We start from the raw sequence: 12,400 nt of genomic DNA on the forward strand, positions 1-12,400 counted from the left end.
TATTATGACTGTGGAGATGAAGATTTCACTGTAGCCTTCATCTCCACTTTTGCTGAGATCACAACAAAACCTAAAATAAGTATCATGTGTCCCAGGTATTTGCAATGAGAACTGTCAAGTACATGTGTCTCAAAAATGTGATAAATTAAATGTTTATAACCTTAATACATTTTTTAAAATTAAAGCACCACTGTTTTGAATTCCTATTTGTAAAAAAAATTTAAATAAACATTAAATAATAGATGCTATTATTAACTAATCTGTTAATAAATGAATAGTGAGGACTTATACAATGAGAAATTTTCAATATTCTAATTATTGTGCATATAAAAAAATAATGGGGTCACTGGTGATCCCATTTAGAGCATTATAACTTTTCAGAGGAAAATAAGAAAATGAACTTTACTGCACTGAACGAACGGCACTTCAGATGTAAGAGCAAACAGGAAATTTACTGATTTAAATATTGTAATAAATTAGCATAGTGCAATGTTGTTTCATGATATGAAGATAATAATGAAACATTTAAGTATTGATATTCTGATTAATGATGCTGTTACATCAGTTTTCAGAGAGCTGTGGTTTAATATCTGCAGAATGATCAGCCGTGATGCGGACAGCAGTTAACCTCATTGCAACCAGTAACTGTCTCCAGATATTAAACCAAAGCTCTCTCTCTCTGACACTGATTTTATGTTGCCAATTAGAATATTAGTGCTGACATTTCATCATTGTGCTTTGTTTGTACAGTACAGTAAACCCTTGATTTAACGGACCCCGATATAATGGATTTCAGATTAACAGACTGGACAAATAATAATACAGTAATGTACATATTAATCTCGACCATATTATTTTTTTTAGGTTATACAAAACTTCAGTGTTATTATTAATTAAAAATTAACAATAATTACCTATTTCCATTATTGTTTTGATAATTACCTACTTTTATTTTTATAATCAAATTCAGGAAATTGTTTTTTATTCTTTCTGAAAACATGTTCAAATAGCTATTTTCCCAGATTACAGATAAGAGCAGGCGGTGACTGACGAGCTGAATGTGACTAGGGACACTAAACTGCAGGTCTACCGACTCACTTTGTTTTGGTCTCAGTCTGCCTCAAGCTATCATGCAGTCAGGTTGTATACAGAGTGTTTCTGTGATTTCTGAATTGTGACTTTATTTATTAAATAATTTTTCAATCCTTACAATTTAAAATGGTATCAAGTGATAGAGGAGTTAAAAGAAAGCGTGTGAACTTAAATGTGGTACAGAAATTAGAGCTAATTGAGAAATCAGAACAAGGCATTTCAATAGCTCGTGTTTGTGAAATTTACGGCGTAAAAAAACAAACTGTTTCCGATATCTGTAAATCAAAGGCCAAATTTCAAACATAATTTTATATTGTACAGTATTGTATATTGCATTAAGGTTTTTTTTTACATTAAGGACAAAAAAAAATTCCGCGCCAGGTTACATTCGATTTAGTGGAATTTAGTGGACATTAACGAACATCCCTTCTCCACTATTAGTCCGTTAAATCGAGGGTTTGCTGTATTATGAAAACTGGGACAGTCACAATTTTGAGCAGGTTGTAGTATAGTAAAGTTGTGCACTTAGCAAATGTAACTAAATAGTCCCAATTGTTATTGAAAATTATTTTTCTAAGTAACTTGTGTTCACTATAAAGTGATAAAACTTATTCCCTCAAATATATAATTTATTTTAAACCTTTTATGAACAGTTTGCCTGCTGAAAGTGAAATCTCTTCACTAGAAATGTTCTACGGAAACAAAAAAATAAAAAGAACCACCTATGAATTGGCAAAGAAATAATTATGAGTAAGTACCTATCCATACATAATTACAGTATTTATAAACAATAATAATATTTATTAATTATTAATGTAAATTTCATGTAGATTTTCTTTTTTGTTCACATTTCAGTTGTCCACTGACTTTGAATCAGTCTATTATTAAAGGACTGTTTGGCTATATCACGTACAGAATATTCAGTGATAATGACAATGGCTAAATATCAGGGATGGCCAAGCTTAATAAGCTCAATAAAAATATGAAAGCCATATAATTAAAACAACAATTCAACATGCTAGTTCATAACAAGGCATATTTGCTTTCTCTTGCAGTTGTAGGAGAAATTTTTCATCCAAAAGTTATTTTTGAAGAAGAAATATACATGGATTAATGAAGAATGAGGATGTGAAAAAAAAAAAAAAAAACCTTTTTAAAGGCCTTAAACACGAACAACCCATGACCTTTAAAATCCAGTAATTTCAAAATCATGATTAATAGCTTTGCTTTTAATGTATGAAAATATTTTGATAGCAAACTTTTGAATTGCATATACTTATAAACAGTAAGAGAAAGGAAAAGATTAAGAGTAATTTTAAATTCTCCTGCCAAATAGACATAAAGCATTCTGTATTCTTATTAGTTGGAAACTAAATGAGCTGTTTCTGAGAATTGTTCATATTTTTCTAATATCTGTTGATGTATCTTTGTAAAAGAAAAAGAGAAATTGTAGTAAAATGAAATTATTATTACTATTATTATCGTTCTGTTTATTAAACCAATTGATTTTGCACCTAAAGCCATCAAGGCAAGGAAGGCACACTCATTACAAGAGAACACAAAGAAAAAGTACAAAAGGCATAACAACAGAGGAAACTATAACTAAATCACAATCTCATTCTTTAAAATTGATCCAGATAATGAAGTTAAAAGCTCACTGAATTGGTCAGGTTTACCAGGTATTTGCTGGTATAGGTAACGTAGTTCCACAAGATAAGGATGTGTCACACGTTGCAAGCCTTTTCAAATACTGAAATATGTGAATTAGCTATTAAAAGTGTAGACGATGCATTGCAAAGTTTTTGCATTTCCTGATAACACGAATTATTATTTTAAGGCATGAATTGTTTTAGTTCATATTTCTTTAAGAGCTACATATTGTCAAGTCATCTCACAACTCTTGAGCCTTGTCCAAAAAACCAAATTTTAACAATCATAAAATAACATCATATAATGAACTAAAACCAAGCATAAAAGTTATTTCATATGCAGAAAAAATGCCTTGAATCTGACCTTTCAACACAAAATGTCAAATCTGTCCCATAAGGATTTTTAAAAATTTCAGGTTGACTTTTAGATGAAGGTGACAATAGGGAAAATTAACACAGACCAAAACTAGATTGCCACAGTGGTGAAACACAGGAGTTATCAATTTGGGAAACAGAAAATGTAGTTATAATAACCACTGAAGGTAGCAGTAAAGTTATTTAACAGAATATAAATGATACATATATATATATATATTACTACAATCAAATGATGTCAAAGTATTGCAACATCTTACTGTCACAGGAAGGACTGCTTAGAGCCAATTGTTTACCGCAGAGGTTGTCTATGTAGTGCCATTTATCAGTAAATCATTAGCTAAAAGGGCAACATTATATAAATAAACGTTTTTTAAATACTCATAAAAACATTATTTTGGAAGCATATACACACTGGCTGAAGACCATAGTCCATGACTTATTGGTGGAGAAAATAAATTTTTTTCACATTACAGTGGAAAATTTTAAACCTAAACGTACACTGATAACTGGAAAGAGAAGGAATTCCTGGTATGTCCCTCCCCAACTAAAAATCAAAAGTGGATGCCTAAACACCAGTTCATTATTTCAATAAATGTAAGTACACACTTGCTTTATGGGCTTGCTGTGTCCCAACGGCAATGTACACAAAGGCAAATATGCATATTGCAAGATTCTTTGCAATATGAAGTCGATGGTTTGACTGTTCAGATAGCAAACAAACTGAATGAGTATTTTGCATCTACATTCATACATGAGGAGTTAAGGTTTGAAAATGCCACAAGGTTATCAAATTGTAACAGGGTGCTTAATGATTTTGTAATAACTGAGAACAAAGTGGAGGAGAAATTGTTGAAGTGAAACACAAGAAAGGCACCTGGGGTGGATGGGATCTATCCAGTTATATTAAAGGAGGCGGCAAAGGAAGTAAGCAAACCCTTAGCCATAATTATGAGAGCATCCTTGGACTCTCATAATTATGGCTAATGGTTTATATACTCTCATAATTATGGCTGAGTTCCCCATGGACTGGAGATGTGCAAATGTGTCCCCAATTCACAAAGGGGGACCGAAGGGTGACGCAAGTAATTACAGACCAGTTAGTTTAACTTCTGTTCCAGGTAAAATAATGGAGTCACTGGTTAAAGATGCATTGCAGGATCATCTAGACAAGACTGCTGCAATAATTCAGAGACAGCATGGGTTTGTTAAGGGAAAGTCTTGCCTGACAAATTTGATTGGTTATTATGATGTGGTTACAAAGGAACTGGATGCAAAAAATAATTTTGATATCATATACTTGGATTTCAGGAATACTTTTGACGCTGTTGTTCATAGAAGACAACTGCAAATTGGAGCAGAATAGTATTAAGGGTAAGTTGCTACAATGGATAAAAGGATGGTTGAGTGGGAGAAGACATTGTGGTAATCAATGGGTGCTGCTCTTTGTGGACTAATGTTATTAGTGGAGTCCTACAGGGTTTGGTGTTGGGTCCACTGTTGTTTTGTATATTTATCAATGATATTGATGAAGGTATATCAGGCTTAGTATCGAAGTTTGCAGATGATACAAAGGTTGGCAGGGTTGTTAATGACAGTAATGGAAGTGTGTTACTGCAACAGGATCTAGAAAATTTCGGCAGATGGGCTGAGAAGTGGCAACTGAAGTTTAACATTGAAAAATGCAAAGTACTGCATATGGGTAGAAGTAACTCCAGATAAATGTACCAACTGTATGGTACTACACTTAAGGTGGTAAAAAATGAAAAAGACCTGGGAGTAATTGTGCAGTCAGATATGAAGTTTTCTGAGCAATGCAGACGGGCTGCCAGGGCAGGTCATGGGGTGTTGTCAATGATATACAGGAATTTTTCTAGCAGGGAAAAGGAGGTGATTGTCCCTCTGTATAAGGCAATGGTCAGGCCACGCCTTGAGTACTGCGTACAGGTCTGGAGGCCTCATTTTAGGAAGGATGAAGATTTGCTTGAGCATGTACAGAGAAGAGCAACAAGATTGGTGACGGGAATGAAGGGATCCTCTTACCAAGAGAGGCTTATGTTCTGCAAATTGCAGTAGCTGGAGACTAGGCACCTGGGAGGTGATCTGATTGAGGTGTATAAGGCCTTGAATGGGTTGAGCACGCTGAATTCTTCCACTTGTTCAGATTACGAACCTGAGGAGGCATAAATTGAAATTTAGGAAGGACAGATGTGCGGAAATTTGCAAAAATTAACCAGAGGGTGGTTAATTGCTGGAACAAACTTTCATCTGCCGTTGTGGAAGTTGATAGGTTAAATAAATTTAAGGAGGAACTGGACAAACATTTAGAGGGGACTGTTTTGTAATTTTTTTTTTTTTGGCTGATGCTGCATAAGCTCATACACTTGCTTTCTTGCATCACATGCCACTACTACTACAGCACAGCCCACTAATAACTATGGTGCTACTATTCTTGTAGCCAAAAGAGGAGTAATTTACACTGCAGTTGTAAATTCCTCCTCTTGGGGCTGTATAAGAATATATAAAAAAATTTATTCTTATTCATATCATCAATAATTTGAAATGAATTCTTCTGGGTAAAAAGGCTACCAGCCCCCAATTTATAGAAAAGTTCAAGAAAGGACTCCTTATACAAGGTGACCTACACGCTTATATCCACAGCAAAGAAAAAAAAAAAAAAAAAAATGTTGTAAAAGTAAAGTATAATAACATTGTCAGTAAAGTTTATTATTTGTGTTTGTTTGTTATTTGGTTTTTAGGAGCATTAGCAACTAAGGCCATATTGCTCCGGGATATGCGGTGGTCATTCCCTGACCTTTCCGCATCCTCCGTATTTGGTGGTGATGGGCTCGAACCCCGGTCTAATCAAGAAGTGTGTGCTATGCACTGCCTGTGTGTCAGTAAAGTTAATGACAATGTTATAGAAGAATACTTCTGAAGCTATAGCACATTTCCTTACTGTTATACCACAACCACAATCTGTACAGCTATTCTAATTTTATGAATCTGTCCTGGGAAATCACTTCAAAGTACGAAGTAACTTTTGTCAGAAAAAAAAAAGAACAATTCTTTATTTTCTCTAGAGCAGTCACAGTTCATTATTGTATTCTTTTATAGACATTTCTTCTTTGTAGAAATTTTTAATGTTTTTTTTTTTTTTAGACTGCCATTACTTTAATTTTCCACAAAACCTGCACCTCACCATGTTCAATAGTCTGCTTCACATCTCATAACTCCTCAAATGATTTCCTCTTTGATCTGAGGAAAACACTTATAAGACTGCTCTACAGGAGAATTTTCAAATTTTCATACTCTTTCACAGTTCTAAGATATTCTGATGTAGCAGAACAATATTATTCTAATTTTCCTGATATATCATAAAAAATTAACGCTTTTTCATGCAAGTCTTTTTTTTAACGAATATAAATTCTATATCTCTATTAATTTCTACTTGAATACCATCATGTCTCTACTTGAAGAAAAGACTAATTTAATGTTTATTTGAAATATGTCAATGAAACTTTTTCTTTTAGGATTTTATTAGGTACTAACATGATACAAAAGGTATAATTTAGTGTATTTTAAAATTATTATTGCAATTTGATTGTTTAATAAATATGTAAAAATTTATCCAAAAAATAAAATGAAACAGTGAGTATTCCCATTTTGAGAATAGTAGTAGTAGTAATAGAGGCATGTGATGCAAGAAAGCAAGCATATGAGCTTATGTAGCATCAGCCAAAAGAAAAAAAAAAAAAAAAAATTCACACAACTATTCCCTCTAAAAGTTTGTCCAGTTCCTCCTTGAATTTATTTAAGCTATCAACTTCCACAAAGACAGATGTAAGTTTGTTCCAGAAATTGACCACCCACTGGCTAAAGGCAAATTTCCACACTTCTATTCTACAGCTGTCTTTCCTCAATTTAATAGTTTATGCTCTTGTCATCTACTAGGCATTTAAAATTTTGCAAAGGAGAGTAGCTAAAGAGGGTGGGGGGGGGGGGAGATTTTACTATTCACTTTTGCAAACTGAAAATTATTATTTTGGCTGAGCATCATATATGGAAAGGACAGGGGATTAAATTATAGCTCGTTACAAACTACAGCACAAATTCTCAAATCTAGCATATTTCCAAACCCATTAAACAACCTGTAAGGTGTGATGGACTCTACACATCTACAGTTCTAGAATTAACAAATATTTCTTATTGTTCTCCCCACCCCCAGCTAATAATAATATGAGGTGTCTATACCACACTACTTCAATACTTCTGAAGTAAACGATTTCTGTTTGCACTCCAGAATGATCGCATTTAGAGACTGAGGGGTTTCCAAGGTAGAAAAAACAGAGAACCATAATATTACCATATCTTGTGGTGTTACATGGTTTCAAAAATGCAGCGAGCATAACCATGTACTACCTGACTACTGTCAAGCAAAGTTCAATACGAATGCAACTTGCTGTGAAATTTACATATCCTGAGAAGTCCACTGGATATTTCTTAGCAGCAAACAACCTGAACTTCTTAACAGGGCATCATCTTAAAGAAATTCTGTTGCAAAGGTAAACAACAATCCATAAGTAGAATTTTTTGGCCCTTGTACACTTTTGCTGTTTTAACACTGGAATTGCTGGCTTGTTTTAAGATAGACTGCTTCTTTATGCAATGCATTATTATTAATTTTATTTTTACAGTGAAGTATTATGCTACAGAATGATAGGTTTTGTAAAATTCCAAAATCCATCAATAGTTTGATCCTGGGGTTGCCAGAACTGAGAATTTGAACTTATGTTTTTGGTACATTTCACAATTTACAAAAATCAAAAATGAGGTAACATAAAACACAAGATTTTTTTAAAGTATTTTTTAAGAGAGACAGAGAGAGAGAGGATACCCTAGCCAATTTATCAGGCACTAATTCTTCTTCTTTAACCCCATCTATTTCTCCATCTTGTTGTTGTCTTGACTTGATGTGTTGTTCCCTTTTTTCTTGTGCTGCTGTCTGCTTTTCTTTTTCAAGTTCAGCTCGTTTTCTTGCCTTCCTTTGTTTATTCCTAAGTTTCTTCAACTCCGAAGGGGCCATATTTGCTGAAAATAAATCAATATTTCATTACTTTAGTATAAAAATAAATAATAAGCAAAACCAATAAATAACAACCTATACTATAAAGTTATGGTGCTTGAAGTGTAGAATCTGTACTCATTTAGTTAAAATAAGGTATTTTTCTATTTCTATTACAGTATTTTTTATGTATTTGTAATACAGTGGAATTTCGGTTATTTTTTAAAAATTATATTCCTAAACAATTAGCTGAGAAAGTTCTAGTGGTATTTTCCTGGACAAATGATTCCATATCTAGGGGGAGATTTTTATCAGTGTAGTCCACATTTGTAGGTAGAAGGAATCTATTTTGTAGAAATTGTATTCATTTGAACAAAGGTGGTGCAAGGATTTTTGGCGGTATCACTGAGGATATCCTAAGGGTTCGGGGAAACTGCTAGTTGGGGGGGGGGGAGAAGAGTAATTTAGATCTGCGTTTATCTGATGATAAGGTTCAAAGTAATGCTTGCACTCACCTCATAAATTCTTGTTTGGTGTCACAACAGCCAATGTTGATAACATATTCTGAGGGCAGCAATGTTTCAAATGAGGGGGGAAGATAAAGCTTGGGATACAACCCTAAATAACTTAAGGTAGTAAACTAAAGAAGATTAATAATCTTCTATAGTTTACTATCCTAACATACTAACAACTGTCTACAGTAATGCCAGGAGTGTTGTCAATAAAATGACTGAATTTGAACTCCTGGTTAGGACAACTAATGCTGATATAATAGGACTAACAGAAACATGGTGCCACACAAAAACTGGGGATGACCAGTTCCACTACAGTATATATAATATATTTAGGAATGGTAAAGAAGATAAGAGGGGGCGGAGAAGTCATGTTTCTCATTAAAACGATAGGAGGGAGTATATGATGAGAGCCCTGTCAATCAATTCGGCCCTGGAAAGATTGTGCAGGGCTCAAGGGGTAGAATTTTTTTCAGCCTGGTCTGTACTTGTTAACAGGAGAGACTGCTTCTACAGGGATGGGATACACTTAAATAGAAAGGGTGCAAGAATGTTTGCTGATGCTATCGAGGCAATGTTAGGTGGGTCGGAAAACTGCTAGATTGGGGGGATACAAGGACTAATAGATTAACAGTAGCCACTGGCAGAGGTGAAAGTGATTCTTGCACTGCTTCTATTGGAATGAGCTGCAGCCTGGAAAATAAGATGCAGGATATTTCAGAGACTGCTGGGAATCATTGGGGTACAAGTAAACACATGGGTTGTGTTAGGGTAGCTAAGAAAAAGAACAGGTGCATGTATACTTGTGTGTACACCAATGCTAGGAGTTTAGTAAATAAATTTGATGAATTTGAGGTATTGCTCAAAACATCAAAGGCAGATATTGTGGGGATTTCAGAGACGTGGTGTCACACAGATATAAGAAATGCAGAACTGGAATTTGGGGAGTACAATGTCTACAGAAAGGATAGACAGGATAGGAAGGGAGGAGGGGTTATGCTATTAATTAAGAAACACATAAAATCCAAGGAAGTGAAGCCAGTCGACATCGCTGGACAGTGCAGTGTCGAGTCAGTTTGGTGTGACATAAGCATTGGGAGATCAAAATTGAGAGTAGGAGTGTGCTATAGGCCTAATGACTCTGATGAGTATAATAAGAAACTGTTCGGAGAAATAGAGTGGGCCAGTAAATCAGAGAGTCTTATAATGGGGGATTTTAATTTCCCAGATATTGACTGGAATTTGGGGGCTGGTCACTCACACAGTAGCAAGGCTTTTGTGGATTTATTGGATGATTGTTTTCTACATCAGCATGTTCGGGAGGCAACTAGAGGGAGTAATACTCTTGATTTGATTATCAGTAGTGATTCTTCATGCATTCAGAATCTGCAGATAAATGAACCACTTGGTGGCAGTGATCACAGTGTGCTGAAGTGGGAGTTACTCAAAGAGGTAACTACCATTAGGGGTAAAGGGAAGGGGTATTGCTTTCGTAAAGGCGACTACAATGGACTGAGACAGTATTTAAATTCTATACAGTGGGATCAACTGATGATATTGCCAACAGCAAATTCAAAATGGGAAGCATTCAAGGAACTTATCGTGGAAGCTACTAGGCTTTACATACCAACTAAGAAATATTGTTCAAGGTTTAGGCCTAAATGGTTGTCAGATGAACTAATGAGGCATATGGCAGAGAAGAAAAATGCATGGGATACATACAAATTAACACGTGACACGGATGCCTATGATAGATACAAGTTGATCTGTAACCAAGTTACAAAGGAGGTTAGGCAGGCGAAGGCAGATTACGAGAGATCCTTGGCAAGGGATGCGAAGAAAAACAGCAAAGAGTTCTTTACTTATGTAAACTCTAGAAGGAAGGGGATGAATCAGATTGGTCCACTTGAGATCGATGGGTCAACTGTTGATGACCCTGCTCGGGTAGCTAACAAACTAAATGAATATTTTGCATCGACATTCACACATGAGGAGTTATTCAGCGAGGGGAATGCCAGAGGTGTATTCAACTCTAGCAGTAAGCTAGAGAATCTTGTAATAACTGAGAGCAAAGTGGAGGAGAAATTGTTGAAGATAAACACAAGAAAGGCACCTGGGGTGGATGGGATCTATCCAGTTATATTAAAGGAGGCAGCAAAGGAGGTAAGCAAACCCTTAGCCATAATTATGAGAGCTTCCTTGGACTCAGGGGAGGTACCCATTGACTGGAGATGTGCAAATGTGACCCCAATTCACAAAGGGGGATCAAAGGCTGACACAAGTAATTATAGACCTGTGAGTTTAACTTCTGTTCCCGGAAAATTAATGGAGGCACTGGTGAAAGAAGCACTGCAGGATCATCTAGACAAGACTTCAGTTATAGCTAGGACACAGCATGGTTTTGTTAAGGGGAAGTCTTGCCTGACCAATTTGATTGGATACTATGATGCAGTCACAAAAGAACTGGATGCAGGGAATAACTTTGATATTATATACTTGGATCTTAGAAAGGCTTTTGATACTGTTGCACATGGAAGACTGCTGCACAAATTGGAGCAGTGTGGCATTGGAGGCAAGTTGCTGCTATGGATAAAGGGGTGGTTGAGGGGGAGAAGACAGAGAGTGGTAATCAATGGACACTGCTCATCGTGGACTAATGTTATTAGTGGAGTCCCTCAGGGTTCAGTATTGGGGCCTTTATTGTTTTCTGTATTTATAAATGATATTGATGATGGTATATCAGGCTTAATGTCCAAGTTTGCAGATGATACAAAGGTTGGCAGGGTTGTCAAGGACACTACTGACACTATGCTGCTGCAACAGGATTTGGAAAGGTTGAGCAGATGGGCTTCGAGGTGGCAAATGAAGTTTAACATTGACAAATGTAAAGTACTACATATGGGAAACAGCAACCCCAGAGCAACGTATCAACTCTGTGGTACTACACTGACAGTGGTAGAGAATGAAAGGGACCTGGGGGTGGTGGTGCAGGCAGATATGAAGTTCTCTGAGCAGTGCAGACGAGCTGCAAGAGTAGCTCATGGTGTATTGTCAATGATATATAGGAATTTTTCTAGCAGGGATAAGGAGGTGATTATTCCCTTGTATAAGGCAATGGTCAGGCCACACCTAGAGTACTGTATACAGGCCTGGAGGCCTCATTTCAGGAAGGATGTAGAGCTGCTGGAACGAGTACAGAGAAGGGCAACTAGATTGGTGAATGGGACAAAGGGGTTCTCTTACGAAGAAAGGCTTAAGTTTTGCAAATTACAGTGTCTGGAAACTAGGCACCAGCGGGGTGATCTGATAGAGGTGTACAAAGCCTTGAATGGTTTGAGCATGCTCAATGCTGATGGGATTCTTCCTCTAGCTCAGAAAAATCACCTGAGAGGGCATAAATTCAAATTGAGGAAAGACAGATGTAGGATAGATGTGCGGAAATTTGCCTTTAGCCAGCGGGTGGTTGGTGGGTGGAACAGACTTCCATCCCTTGTCGTGGAAGTTGATAGCCTAAATAAGTTTAAGGCTCAGCTGGACAGGTATTTCGAACGAACAGAGGGGTGAAGTGGAAGTGGTTATTTTTATTTATTTATGTTACTTTTTTTTTTTTTTTGGCTGATGCTGCATAAGCTTGCTTTCTTGCATCAAATGCCTCTACTAATGCTAATGCTAATGCTAATGCTAAAAAGCAGCCTGAGCACGAAAAG

The 12,400-nt window shown here is 36.0% G+C and overlaps 1 protein-coding gene across 3 annotated transcripts in view; it reads right to left on the reverse strand.

Moving 5' to 3' along the window:
* Positions 1-12,400, reverse strand: part of Naa15-16 (N-alpha-acetyltransferase 15/16) — a 386,157-nt gene that overhangs the window by 35,755 nt on the left and 338,002 nt on the right. For all 3 annotated transcript variants that reach the window (XR_016546872.1, XM_090371833.1, XM_090371822.1), the window contains one exon: positions 8,014-8,207. Coding sequence is in view for 2 of the 3 variants with exons in the window: in XM_090371833.1 (XP_090227959.1) it covers positions 8,014-8,207 (194 nt within the window). In the remaining variant the exon portion in view is untranslated. The remainder of the gene's footprint in view (positions 1-8,013; positions 8,208-12,400) is intronic.

Source organism: Mastigoproctus giganteus, chromosome 1 (genome assembly GCF_048544385.1).
Source record: "Mastigoproctus giganteus isolate SK-2022 chromosome 1, ASM4854438v1, whole genome shotgun sequence".
Lineage (NCBI taxonomy): Eukaryota > Metazoa > Arthropoda > Arachnida > Uropygi > Thelyphonidae > Mastigoproctus > Mastigoproctus giganteus.